Raw genomic sequence first — 16,257 nt, 5'->3', positions numbered from 1 at the left:
GATGGACTTTGTCACAGAGAGAACTTGTTTTAATATGTTTGGATAGCAACAGGGGACAAAAGAATAAGTCTTTGATAGTTCATAAGATGTTTCCTCGAAAATAGTTTGCAAGACATAGGATAGGATACCCTTGTAAAGGTTGGCCATTGTTCTTAGCACTTACGCAAAGACTTTGTGTAGACTGCAATGTGTGTGCAGTTATCACTGTAATGTACAATAAAGTTCAGTTGTTGATGTGACACATTATATCCATCCTTCAAGTTTTATTTTGATCTGATGGTGGCTATGACCAAAACTGTTCATAATGAATAACAAAAACACACAGCAATGTCAACAAATTCTGTGTGTAAATATTTTGCACTCCCTAAAGCTCTTTCATCTTATTCCATCTATTGCATGCAGTAAAATAAAAACTCTGCATACTAAAACACCCTAACTGAACTGGAGAGTACTGTCTAATTCTACAGCAACTAAATATTACAAAAGACTTTTTTACTATCAGAGAATGTTGTCTTTATTAAACTACAACAATAAAGAGTTTCATTGTGGAGGGCCTTTTGCTCTCTAAGTCCTTGTAAACTTATTTGTAATTAAAATGTGGACTCCCTTCCACAATTTTCATTAACTGTTTCTGTAATTGTAAAGCCCTTCAAATACACAGCATGTCCCCTGTTAGTAGTTTTAACTTGTCTTGTCAGAGCAGCCAATACATAAGATTAACTTGATGTTTTCACAGCTCAAGATCAGAAGTTCCTAAGTTCAATGTCATGGTTGCTGTGTGTTTTGGAATATCAGTCAATTTAACCTGCAGAGATTAATGGTAGTATACTTCAGCAAAGTCCTAATTAAACTAGGATAACCAATGTGTATTTTAACAGACCCTAACATATCTAATATCACTCAACTGAAGTAAAAGCACAACTGCTAGATAATGATTTTTTTTTCTTTTTTGTGCCTTAAAATCACATTTACGGCCACAGTCTGTATCTCTCCTTTAAGTTGGCACTATCATTTATTTAATTGTGTTACCTGCCTCACAATCCAGGTGATTTATTCAGGATTTGCCTTCTCAGTAATGCACAATCAGTCCACCTCTTTGTCAATGACGAGTGCTGAAACATGCTCAGAGCTTGAGATGATAGTAGAATTGTGAAGCCAAACAGTCCAAATTTAAGGAATGACACTATTTTGTGTCCCCTTCTGGTGCAGATTTAAATGGCTGTGTTATTTCTGTGATCACCACACAGTAAGAGGTGCTGAAAAGAAAACTTCGGCCTCTGCACTACTGGCCGTTGCCAGTTTACGAGTCTGAAGCTGCTACTTCTCAATCAAGCAGCTCCTCAATTTGCCTTACAAGAGCCTATATATTTCTTTCGAGTTCCAGTTGCACAATTTTTACAGTATGACTTGTTTTGATCTTTAGATCTAAAGACAAAGTAAAACTAAATATGTACTGTCTATTATTTTACGAAACCTAGAAACATGTTGTCCATAATTCCTGAATTTATCTACATTGTTGTGTCAGCTGCCCATTATGTCTGTATCAGAATACCGTAGTATTGAACTGTGGTCTGTGTTTTAAATATGTAACTGGTGGTGGGAGGGGTGAGGATGGAGGGGAGGGGAAAGGAGAGTAAAAGTGGAGGGAGGGGAAAGAAGGTAGGAAGGGGAATTGGCAGGGATGTCATCAGCATAATGGATTTACATTTTTTAAACATTGTAGTAACTTATATGAAAAGAGAGGTTCTTACACTAAAGTTATAAAAAATAAAATTACATAAAAATTATCATTAAAATATTAAGAGTGCAGAGCAATGGCAATGTAAACTGTAAAAGGGTAAAAGTAAAATTATAAAATGGGGATTATATGAAGCAACTAAAATTGAATAAGTGTCTTAAAATATTAAAAGTGTAAAAGAATTTAACTGTGAAACTATTACAAGGCATAAAATAATACGATTATAAAAGTTAAACTATGTAATGCAATTAAAATCATGGTGGTCAGGATGTGACAGTTTAGTTAATTTTATATGCAGTTAATTGCATTTGCTTCTGCTTGGTGGCAGTGAATGACGTGCAGATTTTACAGTGAGTCTGCACACTGGCTTGTAGCTAGGACAAAGTGAAAGCCAATGTGTTGTTGTTGTCTCTTCCCGTTGAATGAGAATGTTGCTCATATAGAAGTTGCGTTGCGGTGGATGAATTGAAGAGGACTTTGAAGTTTCTAAACGTTGTATTGTAAATACAACAGAACTGCTGAATTATTGTATTGCCATGCTCTTGTAAATGGTGTGTAAAAATCTAATTTCCTTCCAACATTATCAGGAAAGCCCCTTATGTTCATTATGTAGTACAGAATGCTGTAGTACACATTTCTTTTAAGATGTCTCCACAGGAAGAAATTGCACACACTAAGATTGCGGATTCTTGCAGGCCCTGGAATGTGAAATTACACACCTTTCAGACAATTGGTGAATGACTTCCATTGAATGTCAAGCAGTATATGATGTGGCTGCTCAAACAACGTTTTTGATGTCAAGATTGTGCAGTCTAAGTGTAAAGAATGTTTCAAGCATACCAACATGCCAAACAATGTTACTGTTGTCACAATACCATCCTGACATTAAAAAAAGTAAGCGCCAATGACAACATTATATCATACAGCACACCATATTCTAATCTAGACACTATGTAATGGATGCTTATGAAACTTTCAAGGATTTTCCTGTGCCCAGTCATGGAAATTTTATTTTTTAATGTAGCCGTTAAGGTGCAAGTCTGACAGCAAAATGTTGTTACAAAAATTGACACCGTAGCTGATTTTAGCCAAAACCTATTCACTAAACTCCCTATGCAATGCAGGGTCTCATAGATTTACCTGCTGCATAATCTGTAAATTATAGAAGTGAAACTTTAATCTCAGCAGCATTCTTTGTACACTTCATCATCCAATCTCTAGCACAAATGTATGTCATTCAATGGAATGGTGAGTGCTCTACTTCTATAATCTAGGGCAGCAGTGGGATATGTACCATTCAAGCATCATCTGGAGGTTGCTTTTCCAAGGTAAAAAAATTTTTTTTTTCAAAATTACATGCCCACTGATGTGTTGGCAGAAGAGCCAACACCGTGTTGCTAGAGGAGGTCGAAATGCACGCGTTTAAGCTCACGCAGACTAGTGTGAGGTCTGGAACAGTTAAAGGAGTTGAGTCTACTAAATAAAGTACGGAGTTGCTTGAATACTTAACTTTAATCCATAATTGGAGAACATCGCTCTTGTTGATACATTAATTACAATCTCAATACAAACTGGTAATGGTGCCTTGCTAGGTCATAGCAAATGACGTAGCTGAAGGCTATGCTAACTATCGTCTCGGCAAATGAGAGCGTATGGTCAGTATAGCATTGCTAGCAAAGTCGTCTGTACAACTGGGGCGAGTGCTAGGACGTCTCTCTAGACCTGCCGTGTGGCGGCGCTCGGTCTGCAATCACTGACAGTGGCGACACGCGGGTCCGACATATACTAACGGACCGCGGCCGATTTAAAGGCTACCACCTAGCAAGTGTGGTCTCTGGCGGTGACACCACACCCACATTTTAACTGTATAAGCAGATGAGACACATTCATGATGTCCTATCTGGTAATGAATGTCGATATACCCTTTTTGCAGCAGTCACATTATGACCCCAATTGTAAAATGCTTTTGCAGTGATATCATGTTCTGCACTACTCCAATGCTGTGCAATTACTAAATGACAATGTGTTCACAACTACTGCACATCAGTTCCGAACAATTGTGGACAGTACAGTATTGACAACACTAACTTTAAAATTTACCGTTTTCTTGGGCCACCCCATGCTTCCAAATAAGTTTCACTAGTTGTAAGATGTTATTGTGTATTGAAGTATGCTCTTTGAAACATTTTTCATACATGTTGCCTGTGCGACCTACGTAAGCTTTTGGACAGTTTATACACACTTGCTGCAGTGAATTTTGAAGTTTTTTTTATTCATGTCTGAAACGAAGAGGGTCATTAGTCTTAAACCCTATTCCTTAACAAGAAATGCTTATCGCAGAATATAATTTCAAACTATGTAGAAGTTAAAATCAGGAGTAAGAAAGAAAAAGCTTGTGCAATACAGAAGAAAAGTGAAATTAGTGGGTAAAAGCAGAACTCAGGGATGCTTACAAGAACATGGAAATACTAAATGATGATTTTTATATAGTGCACTTAGAGGCAGCTAAAATATTACCTTCTGTACGGTTTGACAACTTTTGTGTATTTATTGACAATAGAGTGGACAGCGAAAGAACAAAAATAATTACAAGACATAATAAGAAAATATTATGTATGGCAGCTGGAAGAAAACATGAAAATATTACCCCTCCCTTAAAGATATGAGTTCTTTGACAAACTCATTAATCTCACGAATATTCCTCTTACAGAGAAATCTCTCCTATCAAAAGGATTAAGCTGTAATCCCAAACCAATGTTAGGACTGTAAGACAGATAATTATAGTAAATATCAAATATGCAAGTGATGTAGCAAAACTTCTCACTGATATACACAGAATGACATCAGAATCAAAGTCACCAAAACATTGCAGTACAAAAGTAATCATCATAATGAAAGTAGGATTACGTATAATTTAAACAAAAAGTTAAAAGAGTCATAAATTGTTAATGACCAGGGCAGAAAAAGGTAACACTGTAGTTTTATTGATGATGGAGATTCTGTAAATAAAACAAACCATTTTTCTCTGAAAACTGAACTAACAAAGTGGCTCAAGGGGTGGTGAGGGGGGGGGGGGGACCCTCAAATATTCTGATGAAGAAAAGCATCATATAATCATGAATCCACAAATCCCTGATGAGCCCACACAGACATTGCTTGTGTCTGTGTATGTGTGGATGGATATGTGTGTGTGTGCGAGTGTATACCTGTCCTTTTTTCCCCCTAAGGTAAGTCTTTCCGCTCCCGGGATTGGAATGACTCCTTACCCTCTCCCTTAAAACCCATATCCTTTTGTCTTTCCTTCTCCTTCCCTCTTTCCTGACGAGGCAACCATTGGTTGCGAAAGCTAGAATTTTGGGTGTATGTTTGTGGTTGTTTGTGTGTCTATCGACCTGCCAGCGCTTTTGTTTGGTAAGTTTCATCATCTTTCTTTTTAGACATATATATATATATATATATATATATATATATTTTTTTCTTGAACTGTACTTCTTTTAAAATTGGCCACTTCATTTTCATCAGTTTTTTTTTTCTTTTTTAAGGCTTTTAGTCTTTTTGATGAAGCACCATTGATTCTGTAATGTCCACATTCGGTTGTTTCTCACTACTAAGTAAATTACCCATTCTTTCTGCAACAATCACATCTTCTTCTAACAAGAAACCCCTTGAGAGTGCGGTCGCAAAAGGCCATTTACAGCAACTGACATTTCACATACCGTCTACCATGCAACAAGAATATTGGCTACTAATGGCAACAGGGGGGGCAGGATTGAAGGTATCCAATGGTGAGCACAGCACGAGACTATGAAGCATAGCTGAACCGGTTAGCTGATGAGTGAATCACAATGGTGCAACAGTGCTAGTGGTGCTGATACAAAGCAGAGCAATGACAATGATAAACAATACAAACACTGTATTATATCTACAACAACAGTTGCCAAAGTTGACATTTCTTCAGAAATAAAACCAAGGAATTTTGCAGAGTCATAAAGAAAAGGCAGATGAAAAATTAGTGTTTCTCCAAAGTGAGTCAATGGAATATGTGGTGTCGTACATGCTCAACTGTGTGGATAATGTAAATCAGGAATATAATTATGATGATACATGCTTAACAAGTGAAAAAATATACTGAAACAGGTATTGAGCCTTGTAGTTCATCATCTTTGTCAGACAGGGAACCATAAATCCCATCTCCAGTGAAACTTAATAAGGACAATCATTGTCCAAGGAACGTACATGGAAGATCATCCACAGAATAGTGGGAAAAAAAACAATTATGAACATATTTCAAATAAGTCCATACAATATTACTGTGTAGTACATAAGAAAAATTACTAATATTCAAGAGAGAACAAGGCGCACTTGTTACAAAAACTGGTGTTTGCGCACATCAAGGATGCTCGATACAGTTTACAGGATGTGCACGACACTAACCTACTATGCACATCAAACTGTGTGTGACAGAGTACAGTGATTTCAAGGGAAGCAGTGGATTGTAGCATAACTTCAAATACTGCTACACAGTTGGAGGACATAAGATAACAAAATCTTGAACAAAGCACAGTGAACTGCAGAATGTGCCCAAAAATTTGTGGATGAGATAAACAAACTTATCCTATTGTTCAGTGACCGACCAACTGGGATTTGAAGAGGAAATGCATATGAAAGAAACTCTGGAAACTACAGGTACCAAGAGACTTTTATTGAGGTCAGCTAACATCAATGCCTTAACAGATTTGTATACAATTATGCTGCCTGTTAATCTGGATGGTAAATCGGCTGAAAATTTTTTTTATTGTGCAGTGACAAGTTGTAGCTACTCTGCCCCCTAGAAATCTTCCTTGTGTGTGTGTGTGTGTGTGTGTGTGTGTGTGTGTGTGTGTGTGTGTGTGCGCGCACACACACGCATTCTTGCAAGGGCAGTAGGGAATATTTACATCACTGCAAACAATAGTAAGAAAACGAGCGTAAGAGAATTACAACTATGGTATGAGCACTGCTTTTGCTTTTGACAGTTGGTCAAAATAACTTGCTTTTGTTTGATTCCTGGTTTGCAGATAAAAATCATCCTTTATAACCAGCTATCCTTCCCAAAAAAGAGTGTGACATTTCAATTCATACCACCTGGAATCACTCAACAAATTCAGCCTCTGGATGCTTGTTTTTTCAATGTGTACAAAACATATTATTGCACTATCTGCAGCTATACCTCAAAGGAGAGCTTTCCATCTCATCCCATGCAGTAAGTCTCCCCTGACCCACAGTTCTGGTTGACTTTCCCGAAATCTACCCCTTTTTCTAGACCTCTCCAGTCCTTTTCCTTCACCCCTCTGCCTTCCCCTTCAACCCTTTTGCCTGAAAAAGGAGCCACTGGCTCCAAATGCTTGCCTAATTACAACCTTCATTTATGTGTGTGTTCTGCCACCGCTTGGTTAGTAGATTTTTCATTTATCCAATTAAATTATTTTGTCAAAGAATAGCCAGTTTCATGATAAGCTCCATTACAGACTGTCTGCATTCGGTTGCATATCGTCACATTCCATCAGTTCTCATCACTCTGTTACACCACTATGATTCTACATGCATTTTTCAAGAGTGGATACCTAGCTGAACGCCCTGCATGCTTTGCAACTCCCGAGGAGTCCACCTTCACTCTTGATGGCGTGAACCTCTGTGATCACTGTGGCATGCCATTTTTCATTCGGTGTTCAAGGTGCAAGGGATTTTTTTTAATGTTTCTTGAATGTTGACGATGTTCATTTTGTGAAGTGTAATATATGCATCTCATAGGAAGTTGATCTTTGCACCTCCCAGACACTCATTTTCTGTCATCCTCCTGATGCACACAGTGAGTCATTAGCAGCTAATATTTTTCCTGTCATAGTTGCTAACACGACACTTTCAAATGAGCTTTACTAAAGAACGAACTTGCGACTGTTACTCAAGAGGTACCTTGTAAGTTTTCAACTAAAACTTCTTTGTTAACAGAAAAGCCTCTTTCAACAACAGCATTTCCATGAAACATACATAACATTTCAGCACAAACTTGGTGAAATTATGTTTCACATTTTACACTAAATTTATCAGAAAGTGATCAGCTTGTCCTTCTTATGGTTGATTTGTTTAAGTGATTTATCAGAATATTCACAAATTTTGCAGTATTCTCTCTTCACTACCTAAGCTGTTGATGGTGTTAAATGATATTTTGACACAAATTCTTTCAATGGAATTGTCACACAAGAATTTCTCAAAATGGAGCTCTGCATTACTTTAAGTGATAAACATGAGCCACCTTCAACTATCTTTACTTTCAAATGACTTCTAAGCAATTTTTCGATACAGACTTTGCAAAATAGCCATGCAAATCATTTCTGAATAAAGCTCAACAAAGCCATGCCCTCAAATTTCTCCATATGCACCTTTCTTCCACGGTTGCAAACCACAGTTAGCAGAGACTCTCCTTACATGGCTTGCACAGATGGATAGAACCACACCTGACACACACACACACACACACACACACACACACACACACACACACACACACACACACACACACAAAATTCATGACCAACCACTCAATTTCATTACCTTTTAATTATTTTCATATCACCTATTCTCTTTCATTACTTTCATGACCTGTAGACAACGTGCTCAATACATGCTTCACTAACAAAAAGGTTTCAAATGCTAGAACAGTATAGCATAAAAATACATATGAGTTTGTGAATGAAGTTCAGGATACCCTCCAACTAGTTGATAACATTTTTGCTTCCCTAGGCATGGCGAATTTATACACTAACATACCTGTTTGCAAGACATTGAAAATAATTAAGAACAACCTAACAAATCACAAAAAATGGCTACAGAAGAAATAGTAGAATTAATGGAACTTCTACAACTATTTCACTTGTAATGCAGGATATATCATGGACCAAATGGGCTAGCCATTGGAAATCCCCTAGCCACGACTATGGCCGAGTTTTCTCTAATTAATTGGAACACCAATTTTTCATGAACAACTATGCAAAATCCAGCAAAATCCTCTATTATAAGTTTCTGTTAGAAGGCTGCACAGTCCAGAATGCAAAATCGTCCTGATGATGCACCAGGTTGAAGATACCCTTTTGGTAAAACACCATGCCCAGCTGTGTAAAATAAATTTGTAACCGCCTGCTGCACATCCTAGTCCAACAGGAATCATCGACCATTCGAGGCCTTTTTTAAGGGACCGAGAGTGTGATAATCACATGGGGAGAGAGCAGGACTGTAAGAAGGGCGCTCGTGGGTCACTCAATTAACTTGGCATAACTTGTGCATAACAACATTTGAGATATGGGGACATGTGTTATCATTAAGGAGCAGCACCCCTTGTCGCAGTTTCCCCATACTTTTTGCCTTAACTGCACATCACATTTTCTCCAGTGTTCAACAATATTGTTCCCAAGAGATGGAGACACGAGGTTCCTTGAAATCAATAAGCCCTATTGATCAAAAAAGATGGTCAGTATCACCTTTCCAGCAGATAGCTGACTCGTTAACTGCTTGGAATGAGAGGACCATGGATGACACTAAGGCATCATCAATGCTTTGGACTCCAGTTCCCAATGGTGGCACCAGCTTTTGTCACCTGAAACAATGTGCTCAAGGAATACTGGACCTGTTTGGATGCATTTGGTATTATGTTGCCATAGTTCATGTTTCTACATTTACCACACACATGTCAGAAAGACACAAATGCCACACTAATCCCTTGCCAGCATGGCAGTGCTTATATACCACAGTGAGTCAACGGAAACTTTTTGATCGCTCCTCTCATAATCTCTATGTAGTTGATGCAATTTTGTTAATTAAAGTAGGCCAAAGTGATGTTAATGAGATATTGGTGAGAATGAGTGCTATTCATCCAAAGATTAAATTTACAGTTGAGCATAAAGATAAAGCAGCTAGCAATTATCTCGAGGTGGGCAAACACCATTTTAGAATGTACAGAAAGTCTACTTACATAGCCATTACTACTGAATCAAAGTCTTCGTACCCTGATAGAGTGCCAGTGGCACATTTTTGATCTATGATTAATAGGATAGTAAAACTGCCATTAAGTGAGCAAGAGAGAGGGGAACAGAGAAATCACTATTATGAAACAAGTTGCAATGTGCAGTGAGTATGTGGTTTCAACAGCAACAAAGTTGCTACAGAAAATTATAAGGCAAGAACAACATATGAGCAATTGCAGTACACTAATAGGATAATAAGAAGACAAGAAAATGGCACACATTTCCATGAGTCAGGGTGTCTGAAGAAACTGCTAGAGACATTTGTAGTTCCAAATTGCACACAAGGTTTACGACTAATGACATTCATCACTTCAGGCTGAAGCAATGTATGAATAAAAAAAGCCTCAAAATTCATGGCAGCACATCAGTATGGACTGAAGTATGAAAACTGTCCAAAAGCTTACATAGGTCAAATCAGCAGAATGCTTAAAATACATTTCAAAGACCATGCATCAATACACAATATATATATATTGGCCACGACATCTTGGTAAATGATTGTTGCAGTGTCTGTGTGTTTATGGGTTGCATTTTTTCATATGACTTGTCAAGCCAATGGCAGCATGGCATCTCTTGCCGCAATTGTCACAAGTGTGTCTGGCTGCTGAGGCAGGAGCAGCGGTAGCATTGTGAAGCTTTTTCTGCCTTAATCTGTCTAACAAGCCTTCATCATGCTTCGACATTCCAGATGATATATCATCACGTCACTCTGGTCTCATGCTAGCCCATGACCCCCATCTGTTTGTGTCGATTCCAAAGCTCTCCATATCTCATTTACAGGAGTCCTTGAACCTCAATACAGGATGTCCTACAGGTCTTTTGGCTACAGAGATCTCTACAAGCATCACCTCACGTGGTAATCTGTCAGGATCCATACGGTGAAAGTGTCCCAGCAAGCAGAGTCGTCTCTGCTTCAAGATAGCTGAAATACTGTTGCAGTTTGTTTTAGATATCACTGCTTCGTTGGTCACTCGGTCCTTCCACGTTACTCCGAGGATGGATCTCAGGCACCGCATGTGGAAAGCATTAAGGCGACGTTCTTGGTAGGCATAGGTAGTCCATGTTTCCAATGCATACAAAAGGATGCTGAGGATGCAATAATAAAGCAGTATTTAGTGAATATCTTCTAGTATCAAAGTACTCTGTTGGAGTCATTGAAATGCATTTCAAAGTACTGCACAATGCCAAGGGACACCTCTTGACAATGTTGGAAGAAACTGAGATTTTTGCACTATTTACAAGAGTCTGGTAATACATTAAACCAGTAGATTGATTTTATTGAAGGCCTCTTCCACTCATCCACCTTGACAAATACCTGTTTAAGCAGCAGCATTCTCACTCACCAAAAGGAGACAACAGTGACACATTGGCTCATGCTCCATCGTAGAAAAAGGCGGTGTGCAGACTAGCTTCCATTCACACTGTAAAGTCTCTATGCTATAAAATGCCAACCAGCGAAAGCATATGCAATTAACTATAACTGTCACATCCTGTTCCCCATAATTTTAATTGTTTCACATAGTTTAATGTTCATAATTTTATTGTTTTGTATCTTTTATAGTTTCACACTTCCAATGTTTTAACTTTTTAATATCTTAAAGATAATTTTTATATAATTTTACCTTTTTATAGTTTTAATGTAAGAACCTCTCTATTTACACAAGTTACTATAATGTTTTAGAAAATGTAAATCCATTAGATGCTCATGATGTCCCTTCCAGTTCTCCTCCCTGTCTTCTTTTCTCTCTCCCAATTCCTTACACCCCACTTTTGGTCTCATTTTCCCTCTTCCCCCTCTCCCCTTCCACCACTACTCACCTCATTAAAACATAGACCACTGTTACATACCACAATACTCTGGTGTTTGATTCTAATACAGATATGACAGGTAGCTGATACAATTACATAAATAAATTCAATAGTTAAGTACTATACATTCCTAGTTTTTGTAAAATAATAGATAGTACATATATAGTTTTATTTTGTTTTTAGGTCTGAAGCTTCAGGGAAATAAAAATAGTCATACTGTAAAAACTGTGCAATTGGCACTGACATAGAAATGATATACAAAATTTTGTATATTTTTTATTGTTAAATTTAACTGTATTCAATGAATAATGATCATGTGCATATCTGTCCATTCTATTCTCTGAGGTTAACAGAAAAAGCAATACTTACAGCAACTGTGGTGTGGAGAGCAGGCGGAATCCACCTTGCTGATTTGGGAAGACATCCTCAATGAAGTAGTACATATGCCCAACAGCCATCCCTACTATGTCCAACCAAACGGAGTTTCCCAGCAGTACTGAGAAGCCAAGGAGTACCCATGGTAAGTAGGGAGCCTATTAAAACATACAAAAGGTAGTACACAGAAGTTATAATTCAAATGAATAGATACAGATAGGTTGTGTTTTTTTTTTTTGATCTCATATACATTTACACTGGGTAAATGTGCTGGACACTGAATTTCCTCTCCTCTAGAAATTGCATGCTCTGGAATCACCTCCAGGGACACATTGGCAATATCCGGTGTATCATCATCATATTCCTCAAACCATATTCTCTGATGAGAATTTTCATGACAATATACTTAGGGTATTAGAAGTTCTGTAAAACATCCCTGTACTAACAAGAAGCAAGTGTAACAGTTCTCCCATTCTTTTCACAGAAGTACGGGACCTTTATCCGAAAGTCTGCCACAAAACACCAGTCCACACATGTGGACTCTGAAGAGAATCCATGCGCAGGAGCTATGGATTTGAACCAAACCAACAACAAACGCGTGTGTGTGTGTGTGTGTGTGTGTGTGTGTGTGTGTGGGCGCGCGCGCGCATGTGCGCTTGGTGCTTTTGGGCACTCAATGGTGAGGCTTTCAGTGTCCTTACACACATTAAAAGAAACAAATGTGGATAAAATTACTGAAATGTTATCATATATGCTATGACAACGGGAAAGAATAAAATACGACAGTAGTTTGAAAAGTTCTCGGAATCACTACAAGAGAGGTCAGTGCTAGAGCAATGAGTTGTTCATGTGATATTCATTGGACTGTTGCCTGTAAACACATGCCACGACAATGCGGTGGTGGTGGTTGTTGGATGTTTAAGGGGGACTAAACAGCGAAGGTCATCAGTCCCCCATTCCAAAATCAGGCGAGCCGAAAATCTACGAAGCAGATAAAAACCAAAGGGGGAGGAGACGTCCCCCCAGGAGCTAAAAGCACACAAATTCAGCAACAAACACTACAGACAAGAACAGGACAGAGGAACACCAGACAGAAAGAAACAGAAGAAAGGAAGATGGCCGGAGACTGGTTGACTGACCACGAGATCAAAAATGGGAAAGAGGCAACCAGCTCACGGCACACCAGAACAGCAACAGACACAAGGACAAGAGACACAGAAAGGGAAAGGCGCAGGACCTCCCTAAATCGAACCATAAAACGGACTACCACGGATAAAATTTAAAACGGTATCAGCCATGGAGGCATCGTCGGATAAAACCAAAGCCAAAGTGCCCGGGAGATTAAAAGATTGCCGGAGTGTGCGCAGTCGAGGACACTCCAGCAAAATGTGGCCGACCGTCAGCCGGGACCCACACCGACACAAGGGGGGATCCTCCTGACGCAACAGATGGCCGTGCGTCAGGTATGTATGGCCGATGCGCAGCCGACACAGGACTACCGAGTCCCTGCGAGAAGCCCGCAGGGAGGAACGCCACACATCAGTCGTCCCCTTGACAGCCCGCAGTTTATTCGGGGCTGTCATGCCACGCCACTCAGCAGCCCACATCCCAATCAGCTTACGGCGCAACACCATCTGCTGGTCGCGAGCCGTAAGGCCGACCACCAAAGCCGGGGCGTCGATCGCCTCTTTGGCCAGCCTGTCTACACGTTCGTTCCCTGGGATGCCAACATGACCGGGCGTCCAAACCAAGACCACCGAACGACCAGAACGGGCAATGGCGGTAACAGTCTCCTGAATGGAGGACACCAGAGGAGAGGAGGGATAGCAGCGGTCGATGGCCTGAAGGCTGCTCAGGGAGTCACTGCAGATGACAACGGACCTACCTGAGCAGAAACGCATGTGCTCAAGAGCGCGCAAGATGGCCACCAGCTCTGCAGTAAAAATACTGCAGCCAGTCGGCAAGGAGCGTTGCTCAACATGGTCAGAGTGAGCAAAGGCGTAGGCAGTGCGACCATCAACCAGGGAACCATCAGTGTAGACAGTCTCACAGTCCGAAAATGAGGCGAGGAGAGCAAGAAATCGGCGACGGAGGGCCACAGGCGGAACCGAGTCCTTGGGTCCCTGTGCCAAGTCCAGACGGACGGACGGCCGGGACAAACACCAGGGAGGCGTAGGTGCATGGACCCGGAAGGGAGGCGGAAGAGGGAATGAACCCAAGTCCGACAGCAGGGACTGAACTCGGACAGCGACGGAAAGCCCAGACCTAGGTCGCCGTTCGGGCAGATGGAGGACCATGGCAGGGAAAAGCAGGCGACGATTGGGATGGCCTGGCGAGCAATGCACGTGGACAGCATAGTCGGCGAGCAGTCGATGGCGGCGAAACCGCAGCGGGGGAACCCCGGCCTCCACCAGTAAACTATCCACGGGGCTCGTACGAAAAGCGCCAGTTGCAAGCCGGACCCCACAGTGGTGTATGGGGTCTAACAACTTCAACACTGAGGGTGACGCAGACCCATAGGCCAGGCTCCCATAATCAAGCCGGGACTGCACAAGGGCTCTGTACAATTGCAGTAGCGTGCAGCGATCTGCACCCCAAGACGTGTGGCTAAGGCAGCGGAGGGCGTTGAGGTGCCGCCAGCATTTTTGCTTCAGCTGAGTAACATGAGGAACCCACGTGAGCCGGGCATCAAACACGAGTCCCAAGAAGCGGCAAGTGTCCACCACTTCAAGCAGGTGGCCGTCGAGGTAAAGTTCAGGATGAGGGTGGACCGTCCGACGCCTGCAGAAGTGCATAACCCGAGTCTTGGCAGCAGAGAACTGAAAACCATGAGCCAGAGCCCATGATGCTGCCTTGCGAACGGCGACTTGCAACCTGCGTTCGGCGACTCCCGTAGTCGTGGAGCTAAATGAGATGCAGAAGTCGTCGGCATACAAAGAAGGAGACACCGACGACCCCACTGCTGCAGCCAGACCATTAATGGCCACTAGAAATAACGAGACGCTCAACACCGAGCCCTGCGGGACCCCATTTTCCTGTATATAAGAGGAACAAGAGGTGGCACCCACTTGCACCCGGAAAGAGCGGCGCAATAAAAAGCTTTGGAGAAAAGCCGGGAGCCGACCACGAAGACCCCACCCATGCAACGTGGCGAGGATGTGATGCCTCCATGTGGTGTCATACGCCTTCCGCAGATCGAAAAATACAGCAACAAGGTGCTGACGTCGGGCAAAAGCCGTACGGACAGCAGATTCCAGCCGCACCAAATTGTCCACCGCAGACCGGCCCCGACGGAAGCCACCCTGGGACGGAGCGAGGAGACCGCGCGACTCAAGGACCCAACACAAACGCCGCCCCACCATACGTTCGAGCAATTTGCACAAAACGTTGGTGAGGGTAATGGGACGATAGCTGTCCACCGCCAGTGGGTCCGCACCGGGCTTCACGATGGGGACAATAAGACCCTCTCGCCATTGCGACGGGAACACGCCCTCGCTCCAAATACGGTTAAAGATGGTGAGGATGTGTCTCTGGCAGTCCCTGGAGAGATGCTTCAGCATCTGCGCGTGGATGCAGTCAGGTCCTGGTGCTGTATCAGGGCAATCGGCGAGGGCAGCGAGGAGTTCCCTCTCGCTGAAAGGAGCATTGTATGTTTCATAATGACGCGTGTGGAATGAGAACGGCGTCCGCTCGGCTCGCTCCTTTAGAGAGCGAAAGGCGGGGGGATAGGATGCAGTCGCAGAGCTCTGACCAAAGTGCGCGGCTAGCCGTTCAGCAATGGCGGCAGCGTCCGTGCAGACAGCGCCGTCCAAGGAGAGCCCAGAGACACCCACAGGGGTCTGGGAGCCATAAATCCGCCGGATCCGGGACCACACGTGCGAGGACGAGACACGGGAGCCCAGGGAGGAGACGTACCTCTCCCAGCACTCCTGCTTACGCCGTGCAATAAGTCGACGGGCGAAGGCACGGAGCCTCTTAAAGGCGATGAGGGTCTCCAGAGACGGGTGCCGCCTATGACGCTGGAGAGCCCGCCTACGGTCGCGAATAGCCTCAGCAATCTCCGGCGACCACCAGGGGACAGCCTTCCGCCGAGGGAGGCCAGAGGAACGGGGGATGGTAGCCTCGGCCGCTGAAATGATGGACGTGGTTAAAACACAGACCACCTCGTCAATGTCACCCTGTGGGGGAGACGCAATGGTTACAGCGGAAGTAAAAGCTGGCCAGTCAGCCCTGTGGAGAGCCCAGCGGGGCAAGCGCCCAGAAGAATGACACTGTGGC

General features: G+C 42.2%; 1 protein-coding gene across 1 annotated transcript in view; it reads right to left on the bottom strand.

The window, feature by feature from the left end:
• The window catches only part of LOC126464455 (derlin-2), an 81,669-nt gene that overhangs the window by 14,921 nt on the left and 50,491 nt on the right, over positions 1-16,257 (bottom strand). Inside the window, exon 5 of the mRNA XM_050096236.1 lies at positions 11,974-12,137. Coding sequence (XP_049952193.1) covers positions 11,974-12,137 — 164 coding nt within the window. The remainder of the gene's footprint in view (positions 1-11,973; positions 12,138-16,257) is intronic.

The sequence above is a fragment of the Schistocerca serialis genome, chromosome 1, assembly GCF_023864345.2.
Source record: "Schistocerca serialis cubense isolate TAMUIC-IGC-003099 chromosome 1, iqSchSeri2.2, whole genome shotgun sequence".
Lineage (NCBI taxonomy): Eukaryota > Metazoa > Arthropoda > Insecta > Orthoptera > Acrididae > Schistocerca > Schistocerca serialis.
Note: the sequence above shows the minus strand (reverse complement) of the source record. Positions and strands in the feature narration are given on the sequence as shown.